A 19,573-nucleotide genomic window follows, 5' to 3' on the forward strand; every position below is an offset into this window, starting at 1 on the left:
TCATCATTGATATATAAACTATCAGACTGTGTGGTCGCTAGTAGTGGCTTTCAGTAGGACTTTAAGTGCGCCTTATAGTCGGGAAAATACGGTATTAGAAAGACAGTAATGGATCTGTGAGGTCTTTACAAGATGATGACATCACCGCTTTTACACCAATGGTACCCATAAAATAATAACGAAGGAATATCGATATCGGTATTGCTGATTGGCAACACTAAATGGTCCCTAGTGTGTGAATGTGAATGTTGTATGTCTATCTGTGTTGGCCCTGCGATCAGGAGGCGACTTGTCCAGGGTGTACCCCGCCTTCCGCCCGATTGTAGCTGAGATAGGCGCCAGCGCCCCCCGCCACCCCACAAGGGAATAAGCGCTGGAAAAAATGGATGGATGGATGGAAATCTTAGCGACATACATCCCTAGTGGCCAGTGAGTGCATAATTAAGTCCTAATGAGGAGTTGAGTAAAAGTACCTAAATTGGAGCGGGTGTTGGAGCGGTCAATTAAGGCTTTTTTTCCAGGATTGTTGAGTATGGAGCGCTTTGCCAGAGAGATGTCTGCCGTGACCCGCGTGATGGTGATCCTGCAGTAAACCCACCGGCGGGTTCAAAAAATATTAATATTTCACTCCAGCCTGGCTCCAGAGACACAATCAACTCCTTACCTGCCTTCAAATCGATGTTTCAAAAAGTCAAAGAGAGCTTTTTGCATCATGTCCGTCACCTGCAACGGAGCGGGGTTTCAATCCAACACAACGTAGTTACTTACGTTTGAGAAAGGGGGCGCGTTAAATTGGGGATGAGGAGGCCAGGCTCACCTCTAAACCCTTCAGTGAGGGTCCCATCAGGACCACGGGACGCATGGTAGGCACAACGTCGTACATGGAGACCTGCTCCCCCTGTTGGAACACGTTTGAGGTTTTAATCCATCCATCCATCATCTTCCGCTTATCCGAAGTTGGGTCGCGGGGGCAACAGCCTAAGCAGGGAAACCCAGACTTCCCTCTCCCCAGCCACTTCGTCTAGCTCTTCCCGGGGGATCCCGAGGCGTTCCCAGGCCAGCCGGGAGACATAGTCTTCCCAACGTGTCCTGGGTCTTCCCCGTGACCTCCTACCGGTTGGACGTGCCCTAAACACCTCCCTAGGGAGGCGTTCGGGTGGCATCCTGACCAGATGCCCGAACCACCTCATCTGGCTCCTCTCCATGTGGAGGAGCAGCGGCATTACTTTGAGTTCCTCCCGGATGGCAGAGCTTCTCACCCTATCTCTAAGGGAGAGACCTGGAAACTCATTTCGGCCGCTTGTACCCGCGATCTTATCCTTTCGGTCATGACCCAAAGCTCATGACCATAGGTGAGGATGGGAACGTAGATCGACCGGTAAATTGAGAGCTTTGCCTTCCGGCTCAGCTCCTTCTTCACCACAACGGATCGGTACAACGTCCGCATTACTGAAGACGCCGCACCGATCCGCCTGTCGATCTCACCATCCACTCTTCCCTCACCCGTGAACAAGACTCCGAGGTACTTGAACTCCTCCACTTGGGGCAGGGTCTCCTCCCCAACCCGGAGATGGCATTCGGTTTTAAATGAAACAAAAAAAATAAACACATTAGTCCTATAATCAACATTATATTAACCCTATAATACAAAACCCGAAAGCAGTGAAGTTGTCACTGTGGAGAGGTGGGCAGGGCACGCTGGAGCCCTGCCCAAGATGGCGGCAAGGAGGCGGCGGAGCGGAGAGGCAGGGCGTGCCGGGAGCGACGCCGCCGCAATCTAATTCAGGTGCGTGGATCGTGCTCCGGCAGACAATCAACATATCTCCTCACAGTGTATAAAAGAGGAGAAGGAGGAGAGTCCGCGGCAGATGAAGAGCAAGAGCGCCAAAGAGCACACGAGAGACGGAGACGCGGCCAGCACAAAAGCGACCGAGGAGAAGGAGCTGAAAAGCGACCCGACCGGAATTGAGCTTTATTGAACAATAAACAAGAGTCAAACCTGCTCAAGAGCAAAATGTCCTTCCTTGATGGTCGGTGGAACCCACACGACAGCAAGCAACTGTCACGTTGTGTAAATAGTAAATAAAAAGAGAATACAATGATTTGCAAATCCTTTTTCAACTTATATTCAATTGAATAGACTGCAAAGACAAGATATTTCATGTTTGAACTGTGAAATGTAATTCTTTTTTGCAAATAATCATTAATTTAGAATTTAACGTTTACATAAAAAATTGGAAATGTGGACTCGTCAGACCACAAAACACTTTTTCACTTTGCATCAGTCCATCTTAGATGGGCTCGGGCCCAGCGAAGCCGGCGGCGTTTCTGGGTGTTGTTGATAAATGGCTTTGGCTTTGCATAGTAGAGTTTTAACTTGCACTTACAGATGTAGCCACCAACTGCAGTTACTGATAGAGATGTCCGATAATGGCTTTTTTTGCTGATATCAGATATTCCAATATTGTCCAACTCTTGATTACCGATTCTGATATCAACCGATACCGATATATACAGTGGTGGAATGAACACATTTTTATGCCTAATTTTGTTGTGATGCCCCGCTGGATGCAATAAACAATGTAACAAGGTTTTCCAAAATAAATCAACTCAAGTTATGGAAAAAAACACCAAAATGGCACTGCCATGTTTATTATTGAAGTCACAAAGTGCATTAATACTTTTGAACATGCCTCAAAACAGCAGCTTGGAATTTGGGACATGCTCTCCCTGAGAGAGCATGAGGAGGTTGAGTGGGCCGGGTTGGGTTTGGGATAGGGATAGAGGGTAGCAGGGTGTGTATATCGTAGCGTTCCGGAAGAGTTAGTGCTGCAAGGGGTTCTGGGTGTTTTTTTCTGTTGTGTTTATGTTGTGTTACGGTGCGGCTGTTCTCCCGAAATGTGTTTGCCATTCTTGTTTGGTGTGGGTTCACAGTGTGGCGCATATATGTAACAGTGTTAAAGTTGTTTATACGGCCATTGGTTACACTGCAACGTTTTAAAAAGTCATACATTTTACTTTTTGAAACCGATACCGATCATTTCCGATATTGCATTTTAAAGCATTTATCGGCCGATAGTATCAGCAGTCTGATATTATTGGACATCTCGAGTTACTGACAGGGTTTTCTGAAGTGCTCTTGAGCCCATGTGGTGATATCCTTCACACACTGATGTCGTTTTTTGATGCGGTACCGCCTGAGGCACCGAAGGTCTGTAATATCATTGATTGATTGATTGATACTTTTATTAGTAGATTGCACAGTACAGTACATATTCCGTACAATTGACCACTAAATGGTAACACCCCAATAAGTTGTTCAACTTGTTTAAGTCGGGGTCCACGTTCATCAATTCATGGTAAACGGGCAGTGATTTCTCAAGATTATTTGAACCTTGTGATGATCTTACGGAGCATAGATGGTGAAATCCTTGAATTCCTTGCAATAGCTGCTTGAGAAATGTTGTTCTTAAACAATTTGCTCAGGCATTTGTTGACAAAGTGGTGACCCTCGCCCCGTCCTTGTTTGTGAATGAGTGAGCATTTCATGGAAGCGGCTTTTATACCCAATCATGACACCCACCTGTTCCCAATTAGCCTGCACACCTGTGGGATGTTCCCAATAAGTGTTTGATGAGCATTCCTCAACTTTCCCAGTCTTTTTTGCCACTCGTGCCAGCTTTTTCTGAAACATGTTGCTTGCATCAAATTCCAAATGAGCTAATATTTGCAAAAAATAAAGTTTTCCAGTTTGAACATGAAATATCTTGTCTTTGCAGTCTATTCAACTGAATATAAGTTGAAAAGGATTTGCAAATCATTGTATTCTCTTTTTATTTACTATTTACACAACGGGACAACTTCACTGCTTTTGGGGTTTATAGTTTCTGTGTGCCTCTAATTAGCATCGGGTTCAAAAAAACTTTAACAGCTGTGGCTGTAGGCAGCATCCTGATGGATATTTTTCCCTAGCATTTGAGGTATCATGAGTTAGCTTCATTCACTGCTGAGGAAATGATGCTTCTGTTGTCCTGCCTACTTTCACATGCACTCCAAATCATTATTGACGTGGAATAAACAAACATTCTATATTATTAGCAACTCCTTTCTGCTCATTTTCATTCATATTTATTCCTTAGATTGATTTTTTATTAACAAAATGAATGAAATGGGGTGAAAGAAAGGACCTGAGCAAAGAGTCACTTACCGGCTTCTTTTTCACCTGCTGATTGGCTGTTTAAGGAGACAGCAGACACAACATTGCTTCAACACGGTGAAATCACCAACATATTGTGCGGACTCGGGTGCAGGCGTTCTAACCTTGAGAAGGAGGCGTGTACTTTTTGGAGTTCATATCTTGAGCCACTTGTGAGGATGCTTTGCTGAAAACGGGACAGGAGGAAAGATGTCAACAAACAGAAACTGAAAATTCTGTCTTTCTGCCCAAATTGCTCTTTATTAAAGTTAAGAAAGTAAGAAGTCAAGAAATATGTCCCTGGACACTTGAGGACTTTGAATATCTCGCTAGAAAGACGCCCAGGCATCCAGTTGTTTTAATCATCTTTTGATATTTATTTTTTGTTTTATTTCAGTCATTGGGGGAGCATAATATTGTTTTTTGTTTTTAACATGGCTGTGCAGCACTTTGGAAAGGTTTTTGTTGTTTAAATGTGTTATATAAATAAAGTGGATTGGATTGACTGGAAGTAGATTAATAATTAATTTCCTACCACTTGTCCTTAATGATGGAGACAAAACAATAGAATGAAAAATGACAAAATATGTTACTGCATATTTCAACTTGTTTGTTTACGTACTACTAAAAGACAAGTTGTCTAATATGTTCACTATTTTATTTAAGGACTAAATTACAATAATAAACATATGTTTCATGTACCCTAAGATTTTTTTGTTAAAATAAAGCCAATAATGCCGAAATAATTTTGGTACCGGCACCAAAATACGGGACAACACTAATCCCTACCACTCGCACATCTCTCTAAGCTCGGACAATGTTCCGGTTACAGCACTAAGCCTTCTGGGTAATGTAGTGTACAAACACCCGCCCCCTCACTTCCATGTTTACATTCATCGTCTCTTGTTTACTAACAAAAATCACTGCTTTTAGATTGTGCTCAACAGTTCTGACCCAGGTGGGTGGTCCTAACCACAGGTGGAAGTGAACTGTGGTGCCTGGTGGAAGCAGGACTACCGTATTTCCTTGAATTGCTGCCGGGTATATAGTACGCGCCTGCCTAGAATTACTGCCGGGTCAAACTCGTTTCGCAAAACTATTATTTTTATTAGCGCATGTCTAGAATTTCCACCGGTTCAAACTCGTCACGTCACGAGTGACACTTCACCGGTCATCATTTTCAAAATGGAGGAGGCTGATTTCAATCATTTGAAATCGCATCAAGGGAAGAAGATTAAGAGCTATTCAGTAGGATTTAAGGTCCAAGCTATTGAATATGCTAAAAAGAACAGTAAGCAGCTATGTTTTATTAATATACCGTAGCTGCGTGTGTCAAATATGAGTCATTAAATGACTCCCGCCTCCTGGTGGTAGAGGGCGCTAGTGATCCTTCTTGCGACTACTCGGCTGCAGAAGAAGTGACAACAAGCAGCGATCGTTTATTTTCTCCTCTCGCTGACACTTTTAACATGGAGGATTACATATCTAAAATAAAACAGTTTTCTAAACTGGACTTTCAATGGAAGCAGGAGGTAATAAAGGAAGATCTCCATCGAGACAGAGAGACTTTTAAAATTGAAGAAAGATAAGGAAGACTTCTATAAACAAGTTATCGATGCTTTTGATCGGAAGGAGCTGCGCATGGACTTCTTTTATAAGTAAAGGTAAGACCATAATAACGTTTTTTTTAATTAAATGTGCTTTTGTGCTTTTTTGAGGGACGGCGTGGCACAGTGGGAGAGTGGCCGTGCGCAACCCGAGGAACCCTGGTTCAAATCCCACCTAGTACCAACCTCGTCACGTCCGTTGTGTCCTGAGCAAGACACTTCACCCTTGCTCCTGATGGGTGCTGGTTAGCGCCTTGCATGGCAGCTCCCTCCATCAGTGTGCGAATGTGTGTGTGAATGTGGAAGTAGTGTCAATGCGCTTTGAGTACCTTGAAAGGTAGAAAAGCGCTATACAAGTACAACCCATTTATCATTTATTTATTTCATGATGGTATCCTTACATCAAACTCAAATTTATAGGCGCAGGCCTAAATTTACCGCATGCCTTTGGTAAACGCTGGAGTGAGAAGAGGTTTTGAATTAATTAGCGCCCCGGCGGCAATTCAAGGAAATACGGTAGTCCTATTTCTGTCCCACTAGTTGGTCTGCGTGGTCCTAGAGTTAATGAAGATAAAACTATCACCAGTAAGCCCGTATTATCTCGCTGTCCCTGCGGAAAACACGTCGACATACTTTGCCAAGGCCTTGGCAGCCTTCCTGGCCTGGACTTCTCTTCGGATCAGGATGGTTTCCAAGTTGACCGGACTGGGGATGAAGCCCACAGCGCTGTCCTCCTTAACTGGCCGCCCAATCCACCACTCTTTGTTGAATTTCTGGAAACACGACCGCAAAGGAACTCAGTGGGGTTCAAACACACTGACTTGGTGTCGCCTTTTGAGACCTCTTTGACGTGGAGGAAGTCTCTGGCCTCGAAGGTGACTGCCTGGCCCGGCACTGGCACGTTGTCGTCATCCGCCGGCGTGTAGGAGAAGTTGCAGCGTACGGCAAAGGCCACGGCCTTGTACTGTTGGGGACAAACCACAGACATTATGTCATCGGCGGAAGTCTGCAAATACTTGGCGCGGACCGCAAAACTAGGAAACATACCTTAGCTTTCTCCAACTGAACCTGGGCGTTCCTCTCCTCGGTGGCGTCCGTGTCCTGGCGCTCTCCCTGATAGAGGACAGGGGAAATGACAGTTTGTTTATTATTTCTCTGCTTTCATTACCTCTGCCCAAGGTCAGCTACTTGGAGCTGGCAGAGACATCTGCTCAACGCAGCACTCCTGCAGTACAAGACAATGTCACACACACACACACACACACACACACACACTTGAATTATTCAACAATGCAGGCTGATGACTTTAAGAGATGACTTTTGGCTGTGATCATTTATTTTCTTCAAAGTACCCCAAAGCTGCCACAAATGCGGGAAGAACTGTGGATTGCATGGGACCGTCTACCCCGCAGTTTTGAGGACCAGTCATTGACTATTTAGAGTGAAAAGCACATTTTATTTTCACCCACATAAAAATAATTCTAACTTGGATTGTTTCCCTGGCTTGGAGACTCTCCTGAAGGACAGTGCAGCGAAGACACAACAAACTCCCTTCTTGTCTCTCATGGACACACACCTGTTGTTGTTGACTTTGGACTAGCGACTGCAATACATCAAGGCCGCGGAACAGACACATATGTTGTCATCCAAGCAATGTTATCATGGACGCCCCTGCTTATTTCAGCAAGACAATGCCAAGCCACATGTTACAACAGCGTGGCTTCATAGTAAAAGAGTGTGGTCCAGACCTGTCTTCCATTTAAAATGTGTGGTGCAATATGAAGCCTAAAATACCACAACTGTTGGACAACTTAAGCTGTACATCAAGCAAGAGTGGGAAAGAATTCCACCTGAAAATCTTCAAAATGTGTCCCCTCAATTCCCAAACAGTTACTCAGGAAAGGCCATGTAACACACTGGTAAAAATGTGTCTCCTCAGTTCCCAAACAGTTACTCAGGAAAGGCCATGTAACACACTGGTAAAAATGTGTCTCCTCAGTTCCCAAACAGTTACTCAGGAAAGGCCATGTAACACACTGGTAAAAATGTGTCTCCTCAGTTCCCAAACAGTTACTCAGGAAAGGTCATGTAACACACTGGTAAAAATGTGTCTCCTTGGTTCCCAAACAGTTACTCAGGAAAGGTCATGTAACACACTGGTAAAAATGTGTCTCCTCAGTTCCCAAACAGCTACTCAGGAAAGGTCATGTGACACACTGGTAAAAATGTGTCTCCTCAGTTCCCAAACAGTTACTCAGGAAAGGCCATGTGACACACTGGTAAAAATGTGTCTCCTCAGTTCCCAAACAGTTACTCAGGAAAGGTCATGTAACACACTGGTAAAAATGTGTCTCCTTGGTTCCCAAACAGTTACTCAGGAAAGGTCATGTAACACACTGGTAAAAATGTGTCTCCTCAGTTCCCAAACAGTTACTCAGGAAAGGTCATGTAACACACTGGTAAAAATGTGTCTCCTTGGTTCCCAAACATTTACTCAGGAAAGGTCATGTAACACACTGGTAAAAATGTGTCCCCTTGGTTCCCAAACAGTTACTCAGGAAAGGTCATGTAACACACTGGTAAAAATGTGTCTCCTCAGTTCCCAAACAGTTACTCAGGAAAGGTCATGTAACACACTGGTAAAAATGTGTCTCCTTGGTTCCCAAACAGTTACTCAGGAAAGGCCATGTAACACACTGGTAAAAATGTGTCTCCTCAGTTCCCAAACAGTTACTCAGGAAAGGTCATGTAACACACTGGTAAAAATGTGTCTCCTTGGTTCCCAAACAGTTACTCAGGAAAGGCCATGTAACACACTGGTAAAAATGTGTCTCCTTGGTTCCCAAACAGTTACTCAGGAAAGGCCATGTAACACACTGGTAAAAATGTGTCCCCTTGGTTCCCAAACAGTTACTCAGGAAAGGTCATGTAACACACTGGTAAAAATGTGTCTCCTCAGTTCCCAAACATTTACTCAGGAAAGGTCATGTAACACACTGCTAAAAATGCAATGTGTTGCTGCCATTAAATTCTAAGTTAATGATTACTTGCAAAAGTAATATAAAATTGTTTCAGTGGGAACATGAAATATCTTGTCTTTGCAGTCTATTCATCCATCCATCCATTTTCTACCGCTTATTCCCTTTTAGGGTCGCGGGGGGCGCTGGCGCCTATTTCAGCTACAATCGGGCGGAAGGCGGGGTACACCCTGGACAAGTCGCCACTCAATTGAATATAAATTGAAGGATTTGAATATCATTGTGTTCAGTTCTTATTTAGGAATTACACAACGTGCCAACTTTTCTGGTTTTGGGTTTTGTATCAGGAGTGGCATTTTATTTACAAATTACACAACGTGCCGACTTCACTGCTTTTGGGTTTTGTATCAGAAGTGGCATTTTATTTACAAAATACACAACGTGCCAACTTCACTGCTTTTGGGTTTTGTATCAGAAGTGGCATTTTATTTACAAATAACACAACGTGCCAACTTCACTGGTGTTTTTGTATCAGAAGTGGCATTTTATTTACGAATAACACAACGTGCCGACTTCACTGGTGTTTCTTTTTTGTATCAGAAGTGGCATTTTATTTACGAATTACACAACGTGCCAACTTCACTGCTTTTGGTTTTTGTATCAAAAGTGGCATTTTATTTACGAATAACAAAACGTGCCAACTTCACTGCATTTGGGTTTTGTATCAGAAGTGGCATTTTATTTACAAAATACACAACGGGCCAACTTCACTGTTGTTAGGTTTTGTATCAGAAGTGGCATTTTATTTACGAATTACACAATGTACCAACTTTACTGGTTTGGTTTTTGTATCAGAAGTGGCATTTTATTTACAAATTACACAACGTGCCAACTTCACTGCTTTTGGTTTTTGTATCAAAAGTGGCATTTTATTTACAAATTACTGTAGTGGAAAATTTTTGTCCTAGGGTTACCTCCAAACTAAATGAGAGGTCAAGTCACCTTGAACATCGGACAGTCATATAAGTTGTTCTGCTACAAATCAGGCCATCATGGAGTGTATAAATAAGAAGGAAACACCAAGCCTGGTGTGCGCTCTTTCTTAATTCCTCCACGAGGGTTCCCCATCTTTCGTCTTCAAAGACACTGTCTGTTTTCATATTGATTCAATCCAACTTTGTACTATCTGATTATGAGTAATGAAAACTGTTGTATCAAACTCTCTATTGTTCCTGTTTAAGATTCAGACTTTTCCACCACATAAAACTGGCGTCACGAACAGTGGTTGAATCCCCGACATTTCTACCACATTACACAACGTGCCAACCTCACTGCTGTTGGGTTTTGTACCAGAAGTGGCAGCAAATGATGCATTCATTCATTCATTCATTCATTCATTCATTCATTAATAATCTTCAGCAAAGCATATCATCATCATGTAGACTGAACAGACACATTTAAAAACGGGCGTGCTTCACAGATAAAGCACCTCTCTTCCTTCTCCGGGTCATGATTGTCTTTGAGTAAGGAGATTAAGATAGCATGCGTCTGTCAATCCGGGATTAAAAGGGAGCGGCAGAACGAGAGGAACCCACTTGACTGCAGCCTTCAGATAAAAGGAAAGATAACGGAATATATTGTCTTTAACTCGGACTGGCTCAGCATTTGCAACAAAAAAAAAGAGACGTTTCGTTTCTAGTCTTTCAATAGATTCGTACGGCTGTGTACGGTGTTCCTTCTGGAACTTTCCAGGCAGCTCGGATGGTCTTGCTGCTCCACTTCCTGACGGGAAGAAGAGCAGGTATCTGCAGAGGAAGGCGGTAAGAGGCTTAGAGGTGACAAGGGGACTGAAAGTACTGCCAGCCTACAGAACAAACTTCTACAGGAGCTTCATTTAAGAATATTTTTCAACACGTTGAGAAAAAAGTGATTTATATTTATATAGCGCTTTTCTCTAGTGACTCAAAGCGCTTTACATAGTGAAACCCAATATCTAAGTTCCATTTAAAGCAGTGTGGGTGGCACTGGGAGCAGGTGGGTCAAGTGTCTTGCCCAAGGACACAACGGGTGTGACTAGGTTGGCGGAAGCGGGGAATCGGGTTTGTGCTGAAAAAAAACTTTTGCTGTACTTGTGCATTGACAATAAAGACTTATCCCATCTTTAATTAATATAAAATACCCCTCATTTTGGGTGAGGGAAGAGTGGATCGTGAGATCGACAGGCGGATCGGTGCGGCGTCTTCAGTAATGCGGACGTTGTACCGATCCGTTGTGGTGAAGAAGGAGCTGAGCCGGAAGGCAAAGCTCTCAATTTACCAGTCGATCTACGTTCCCATCCTCACCTATGGTCATGAGCTTTGGGTCATGACCGAAAGGATAAGATCACGGGTACAAGCGGCCCAAATGAGTTTGGGTCTCTCCCTTAGAGATAGGGTGAGAAGCTCTGCCATCCGGGAGGAACTCAAAGTAAAGCCGCTGCTCCTCCACATGGAGAGGAGCCAGATGAGGTGGTTCGGGCATCTGGTCAGGATGCCACCCGAACGCCTCCCTAGGGAGGTGTTTAGGGCACGTCCAACCGGTAGGAGGCCACGGGGAAGACCCAGGACACGTTGGGAAGACTATGTCTCCCGGCTGGCCTGGGAACGCCTCGGGATCCCCCGGGAAGAGCTAGACGAAGTGGCTGGGGAGAGGGAAGTCTGGGGTTCCCTGCTTAGGCTGTTGCCCCCGCGACCCGACCTCGGATAAGCGGAAGATGATGGATGGATGATGGATGGATACCCCTAATTTTAGTATTTTTTTTTCTTGTTTTTGAACACCGACTTTTTGCAGTGTAGTGACTGAAAGTACTGATGGCCTACAGAACCAGGCCAGACACTACAAACTTCTACAGGAGCTTAATTTAGGAATATTTTTCGACATATTGAGAAAAAAGTCAAATTTTTATTCTGTTAAGAAAAGTGCACTAGTTATGAGTGAGAATATACTTATTTTAAGCTATTTTTGGGTTCATTGAGACCAGCTACTTTTACTTGTTTTGGAAAGTCTTGACGAGCCAAATTTTCTTGTTCTGATCATTTTTCACATTTTGTCTCTCATGGACACACACCTGTTGTTGTTGACTTTGGACTAGCGACTGCAATACATCAAGGCCGCGGAACAGACACACACTACGGGCTTACACACATACACACCCCATCCCCCCAACCAAACGCCAACGCAAATCCCACAGGGGGTGATGAATGGATGGTCAGCGCCTGAGAGCTGCGACCTACCACCATGACCTTGAACTACCTTCCCTCTGTTGCTAGATATCTGGAGATGTATGATGTAATATGTATATATGCTTCGCTATGGAGGTTTTTCCCCACTCCAGACTGGGCCCCCTCAGGGGTCCAGTCTGGATTGTATTTTTTTACTCATCCTTCCCCAGCGTTTACCTTTTTCCCATCTTTTACGGGGCGCTTTATGGCGACCCATCAGCGTTCTTCTTCTGTAATCCTGTACACTGTTTGTTTGTCTCATCTTGAACAGGTTTGTGCTGAAAACATAGTTTTGTTGTACTTGTGCAATGACAATAAAGACCTATCCTATCCTATTTTTCTAATCATCACATAGCGGTCTTGGTAAAAGCAGGCATGTGATTTCAACTTCACGAACAGACTGAAAATAAGCCGCAGGTCCCTAGCCAGGATAGGATAGGTCTTTATTGTCATTGCAAAAGTACAACAAAACTTTGTTTTCAGCACAAACCCGTTCAAAGTGAGACAAACAAACAGTGTACAGGGTTACAGAACAGGAACACTGATAGGTCGCCACAAGGCGCCCCGTAAAAGATGGGAAAAAGGTCAACGCTGCAATCAAGGCCGCGGAACAGAGACAAACTGCAGGCTTACACACACACGTGCATCCACAAACAAATATACGCCACACACATTCATACCCCACCCCTAATCCAACGCTCTCTACGGAAATCCCATAGGGGGGATGGAAGGATGGTCAGCGCCTGAGAGCTGCAGCCTGCCACCATGACCCCGCACTCCCTCCCCTCTGTTGCTAGATATCTTGAATGGGTTTGTGCTGAAAACAAAGTTTTGATGTACTTGTGCAATGACAATAAAGACCTATCCTATCTTTAATTAATGTAAAATACCCCTAATTTTTGTATTTTTCTTTCCTGTTTATGAAAAACAACTTTTTGCAGTGTAGGGATTAGGTCTCTGCTTTTTGCAGATGATGTGGTCCTGATGGCTTCATCTGCCAGGATCTTCAGCTCTCACTGGATCGGTTCGCAGCCGAGTGTGAAGCGACCGGAATGAGAATCAGCACCTCCAAGTCCGAGTCCATGGTTCTTGCCCGGAAAAGGGTGGAATGCCATCTCCGGGTTGGGGAGGAGACCCTGCCCCAAGTGGAGGAGTTCAAGTACCTAGGAGTCTTGTTCACGAGTGAGGGAAGAGTGGATGGTGAGGTCGACAGGCGGATCGGTGCGGCGTCTTCAGTAATGCGGACGTTGTACCGATCCGTTGTGGTGAAGAAGGAGCTGAGCCGGAATGCAAAGCTCTCAATTTACCGGTCGATCTACGTTCCCATCCTCACCTATGGTCATGAGCTTTGGGTCATGACCGAAAGGACAAGATCACGGGTACAAGCGGCCCAAATGAGTTTCCTCCGCCGGGTGGCGGGTCTCTCCCTTAGAGATAGGGTGAGAAGCTCTGCCATCCGGGAGGAACTCAAAGTAAAGCCGCTGCTCCTCCACATGGAGAGGAGCCAGATGAGGTGGTTCGGGCATCTGGTCAGGATGCCACCCGAACGCCTCCCTAGGGAGGTGTTTAGGGCACGTCCAACCGGTAGGAGGCCACGGGGAAGACCCAGGACACGTTGGGAAGACTATGTCTCCCGGCTGGCCTGGGAACGCCTCGGGATCCCCCGGGAAGAGCTAGACCAAGTGGCTGGGGAGAGGGAAGTCTGGGTATCCCTGCTTAGGCTGTTGCCCCCGCGACCCGACCTCGGATAAGCGGAAGAAGATGGATGGATGGATGGATGGATGGATGGATGGACTAAAGGTACTGATAGCGTAGAGAACCAGACCAGACACTACAAAGTTCTACAGGAGCTTAATTTAAGAAACGTTTTCAACATATTGTAAAAAAAAGATCTCACTTTTCTTTCTGTTAAGAAAAGTTCACTTGTTATTAGTGAGAATGTACTTATTTTAAGCTACTTTTGGGTTCATTGAGGTTAGCTAATTTTACTTGTTTTGGAAAGTGTTGACGAGCCAAATGTTCTTGTTCTATTGGCAGATCATTTTGCTTAGTTCAAATAATATATCCCTCATTTTTACATATTTTTTTCTTGTTTTTGAACACTGACTTTTTGCAGTGCAGTGGTTCAGCACTCCAACTCACAACTTCTTTTTCCATTGTCATTTTCTATTTGTATCCCAAATCGGGTTGCAAAATTTCTCAGTCTAGTTTTGCTTAGGTTTTGCTGGCAGTCTCCTGGTGTCCTCCAGACCAGTGGTCCCCAACCACCGGGCCGTGGCCCGATTGGAACCGGGCCGCAGAATAATTTTTTATTCATTTTTATTTAAAAAAAACAAACAAAAAAAACGTTTTTTTATTTTTTATTAAATCAACATAAAAAACACAATATACACGTACAATTAGTGCATCAATCACTAAACCCTCCCTTTTTCATGACAAAAACGTCCCTTTTTCATGACAAAGAGAAAAAAAAAAGGATGAACTCTGTCTCTGCATGATTCCTTGCTTCTTGTCTGTCTAATAGATGTCATCAGTGTTTGAACCCGACATTTGATATTTAGTGGGGACAATTCCGTAGATCGTTCATCAGCACGCGCTTTAAAATATAGGTCGTGCCTCCCTGTGTGAAGGTCATGCTGTGTGACACTTAGAAATGCTGACTGAGCAGTTTGCTTCTTACCTCTATGACACAGGTGTCAAAGTCAAGGCCTGGGGGGACCGGATCTGGCCCACCACATTATTTTATGTGGCCCGGAAATAATATGCCATATATATATATATATATATATATGTATGTATGTGTGGGAAAAATGACAAGACTAAATCTCTACAGAACTGTTTCATGAGCGGTTCCCTCAATCATCCTGAATACCGGTATGCTAAAAAGAAAGTAAGCAGCTATGTTTTATTAATATACCTGTGGAGCCGACGGTCCGACAGACAGGCAGGGCACGCTGGAGCCCGGCCCAAGATGGCGGCAAGGAAACGGCGAGCGAGCGAAGAGGAGGAGCAGAAGAGCGACCTGGACTGAGGCTTTATTGAAAAATAAACAAAGTCAAACTGCTCTAGCCATGTCCTTCCTTGACGGTCCTGGGAACCCACAAGACGACGGCTTGAGACCGTCAAAATACCGTAGCAGCGTGTGTCAAATATGAGTCATTAAATGACTCCCGCCTCCTGGTGGTAGAGGGCGCTAGTGATCCTTCTTGCGACTACTCGGCTGCAGAAGAAGTGAAATGAGTGACGTGATGTGTGCTGGGACGGATATGAACTGCACCAGCGAGAGTGAGCAGCGTGTGTTTATTCAAATAAAACTGGACTTTCAATGGAAGCAGGAGGTAATAAAGGAAGATTTCCATTGAGACAGAGAGACTTTTAAAACTGAAGAAAGATAAGGAAGACTTCTATAAACAAGTTATCGATGCTTTTGATCAGAAGGAGCTGCGCATGGACTTCATTTATAAGTAAAGGTAAGATCATAATAATGTTTTTTTTTTATTAAATGTGCTTTTCATGATGGTATCCTTACATCACACTCAAATTTTTACGGCATGCCTTTGGTAAGTGCCGGAGTGAGAAGAGGTTTTAAATTAAGTAGCGCCCTGGCGGCAATTCAAGGAAATACGGTAATTTTACTTGTTTTGGAAAGTCTTGACAAGCCGAATGTTCTTGTTCTATTGGCAGATCATTTTGCTTAGTTCAGATAAAATACCCCTCATTTTTGTATATTTTTGCTTGTTTTCGAACACTGACTTTTTGCAGTGTGCAAGGTATGACAGCCACAGGTGTCGTCTTGTTTGCTCCATTCTCTCCTTGTTTTCGAACACTGACTTTTTGCAGTGTGCAAGGTACGACAGCAACATGTGTCGTCTTGTTTGCTCCATTCTCTCCTTGTTTTCGAACACTGACTTTTTGCAGTGTGCAAGGTGTGACAGCCACAGGTGTCGTCTTGTTTGCTCCATTCTCTCCTCAGCCTCACTCGTTTGTCCCAAGTAACAACTCATGACAGCTTCCCAAACAATAACTATTTAGTCATCAACACATTTCACAGAGTTATCAATATTATTATCATACTATTGTTTTGTTTGATTATTAACATATTCACTGCAAAAAGTCAGTGTTCAAAAACAAGAAAAAAATACAAAAATGAGGGGTATTTTATTTGAACTAAGCAAAATTATCTGCCAATAGAACAGGAAAATTGGGCTTGTCAAGACTTTCCAAAACAAGTAAAATGAGCTAACCTCAATGACGCCAAAAATAGCTTCAAATACTGAGTATATTCTCACTAATAACAACTACTTTTCTTGCGAGAAAAAAAGAGACCTTTTTTTCGCAATATGTTGAATAATATTCTTAAATGCTGGTGCCATTATCTTGACATCATGATGTGCGCTCGGCATTACATTTCTTGAAACCAGCAAACTTATACTAAAAACTAGTTTATTGTTCTTAATGGAAAGGCAGCAAGGCAAACACTTGTTACTCTCGGGGTCTCCTAGCCGCTCAGGGAAATCCAGTTGTCGAAAAATACATTTTTACATCCATGACATGACATCATCGCGCTCTTTCAGTCAATTAGTGCGCAAAGAATATATATATATATATATATATATCCATCCATCCATCCATTTTCTACCGCTTATTCCCTTTTGGGGTCGCGGGGGGCGCTGGCGCCTATCTCAGCTACAATCGGGCGGAAGGCGGGGTACACCCTGGACAAGTCGCCACCTCATCGCAGGGCCAACACAGATAGACAGACAACATTCACACTCACATTCACACACTAGGGACCATTTAGTGTTTTGGAAGTGGGAGGAAGCCGGAGTACCCGGAGAGAACCCACGCATTCACGGGGAGAACATGCAAACTCCACACAGAAAGATCCCGAGCCTGGATTTGAACCCAGGACTGCAGGACCTTCATATTGTGAGGCAGACGCACTAACCCCTCTGCCACCGTGAAGCCCATATATATATATATACATATATATATATATATATATATATATATATATATATATATATACCAAATTTTTTTTTTTTTTTTGGACTATCAGTCGCAGTTTTGGTTGGGGGTGCGACTTATACTCAGGAGCGACTTATGTGTGAAATTATTAACACATTACGGTAAAATATCAACTAATATTATTTAGCTCATTCACGTAAGAGACTTTACCACTCAAAGAGCCATTTTGACCCGTTTCACAAAATAAAGAAAACAATGGAAGCCACTAAACTCTTGAAATTTATAAGGGGGGGGGGGGGGGGGTTGCCCACATCTGAGGTCCTCTCCAAGGTTTCTCATAGTCAGCATTGTCACTGGCGTCCCACTGGATGTGAATTCTCCCTGCCCACTGGGTGTGAGTTTTCCTTGCCCTTTTGTGGGTTCTTCCGAGGATGTTGTAGTCGTAATGATTTGTGCAGTCCTTTGAGACATTTGTGATTTGGGGCTATATAAATAAACATTGATTGATTGATTGATTGATAATGAAACAAAACTGCTACAGAGTTGTTGTTTTTTTGCTTTGTGCTATGTATAAACCAGGGGTCTCCGACATGCGGCCCGCAAATTAATATGAAAATGTAATGTTAGTGCGGTCCGCGAGTTTTGTATGAATGCATCTTGACAACCCTCCCAATCCTTCCGGGAGACTACCGAATTTCAGAGTGACTATTCTCTTGAATATCAGCTTATTCTCTCCCAGACAATAATAATAAAAATGTGCTAACGTGGCACTACTAATAGCGCCCTCTATAATCTGTGCAATCAGCTTGGCAGCCCAGTCAGGGTTAGGGTTAGGGTTCTGGGTATTTGTTCTGCTGTGTTTATGTTGTGTTACGGTTAGGATGTTCTCCCGAAATGTGTTTGTCATTTTAGTTTGGTGTTGGTTCACAGTGTGGTGCATATTAGTAAGAGTGTTGAAGTAGTTTATATCACAACCCTCAGTGTGACCTGTATGGGTGTTGAACTAGTATGCCTTGCAGTCACTGACGTGTATTAACAAAGACCACATCACATACTACATGTGACCAGCTGGCACGCAGGTAGCACTGGGTAAAAGCGGGTGCGACGACATGGTTGAGAGGTCGGCAGGCAGATAGAACGATGTAAAAGCGGGTGCGACGACATGTTTAAGAGGACGTTAAAGGCGTTGCTATCACGGCACGCCCTCTATATTGTTGTCAGGGTGAAAATCGGAGAAACCCTATCCTGGGAGAGGCACTGAAATCTGGAAGCCTCCTGGAAAAATCGGGGGTGTCGGCAAGTATGCAGCTGAGCCACATCAAAGTGATCAAAGAGCCTCATGCGGCTCTGGAGCCACGGGTTGCCGACCCCTGGACTAGACGTATAACATTTCATGGGATTTATCGATTAGGAGTGACAGGTTGTTTGGTAAAGGTATAGCACAGGGGTCACTAACCTTTTTGGAACCAAGTGCTACTTCTTGGGTACTGATTAATGCAAAGGGCTACCAGTTTGATACACACTTAAATACATTGCCAGAAATAGCAAATTTGCTCAATTTACCTTTAATAAATAAATCTATATATATATATATATATATATATATATATATATATATATATATATATATATATATATATATATATATATATATAAATGGGTATTTCTGTCTGTCATTCCATCGTACATTTTTTTACCTTTTATGGAAGGTTTTTTGTAGAGATTAAATGCAAAAAAAACCCCCACTTAATTGAACGGGTTAAAATAGGAGAAAACAGGAAAAAAATTACAATTAAATTTTGAAACAGTTTATCTTCCATTCAGACTCTTTAAAATTGAAAAATTCAACTGGAAAAAAAAGGAGAGAAAAACTAGCTAATTCGAATCTTTTGGAAAAAAAATTACAAAAATTATTTATGGAACATCTTTAGTAATTTTTCCTGATCAAGATTAATTTTAGAATTTTGATGACATGTTTTAAATAGGTTAAAATCCAATCTGCTTTTTGTTAGAATATATAACAAATTGGACCAAGCTATATTTCTAACAAAGACAATTCACTAATTCTTCTACGGTTTCCAGAACAATTTTTTTTTTAAATAACTTCCAAAAACTTTGAAATAAGATTTAAATTTGATTCTAAAGATTTTCTAGATTTGCCAGAATAATTTTTTTGAATTTTAACCATAATAAGTTTGAAGAAATATTTCACAAACATTCTTCGTCGAAAAAACAGAAGCCAAAATGAAAAATTAAATTAAAATGTATTTATTATTCTTTATAATACAAAAAAATAATTCACTTGAACATTGATTTAAATTGTCAGGAAAGAAGAGGAAGGAATTTAAAAGGCAAAAAGGTATATGTGTTTAAAAATCCTAAAATCTTTTTTAAGGTTGTATTTTTTTTCTCTAATATTGTTTTTCTGAAATTTTTAAGAAGCAAAGTAAAAAAAAAAAAAAGAATTTATTTAAAAAAGTGAAGACCAAGTCTTTAAAATATTTTCTTGGATTTTCAGTTTCTATTTGAGTTTTGTCTCTCTTAGAATTAAAAATGTCGAGCAAA

The 19,573-nt window shown here is 42.7% G+C and overlaps 1 protein-coding gene across 1 annotated transcript in view; it reads right to left on the bottom strand.

The window, feature by feature from the left end:
* LOC133568886 (voltage-dependent L-type calcium channel subunit beta-3-like) overlaps positions 1-19,573 on the bottom strand; it is a 55,568-nt gene that overhangs the window by 25,984 nt on the left and 10,011 nt on the right. The window contains exons 3-10 of the mRNA XM_061921078.1: positions 6,850-6,915; positions 6,644-6,766; positions 6,436-6,575; positions 4,321-4,382; positions 4,208-4,233; positions 818-898; positions 665-723; positions 474-583 (exon numbers count right to left, since the gene is read on the bottom strand). Of these exons, the coding sequence (XP_061777062.1) occupies positions 474-583; positions 665-723; positions 818-898; positions 4,208-4,233; positions 4,321-4,382; positions 6,436-6,575; positions 6,644-6,766; positions 6,850-6,915 (667 nt within the window). The remainder of the gene's footprint in view (positions 1-473; positions 584-664; positions 724-817; positions 899-4,207; positions 4,234-4,320; positions 4,383-6,435; positions 6,576-6,643; positions 6,767-6,849; positions 6,916-19,573) is intronic.

The sequence above is a fragment of the Nerophis ophidion genome, linkage group LG14 (assembly GCF_033978795.1).
Source record: "Nerophis ophidion isolate RoL-2023_Sa linkage group LG14, RoL_Noph_v1.0, whole genome shotgun sequence".
Lineage (NCBI taxonomy): Eukaryota > Metazoa > Chordata > Actinopteri > Syngnathiformes > Syngnathidae > Nerophis > Nerophis ophidion.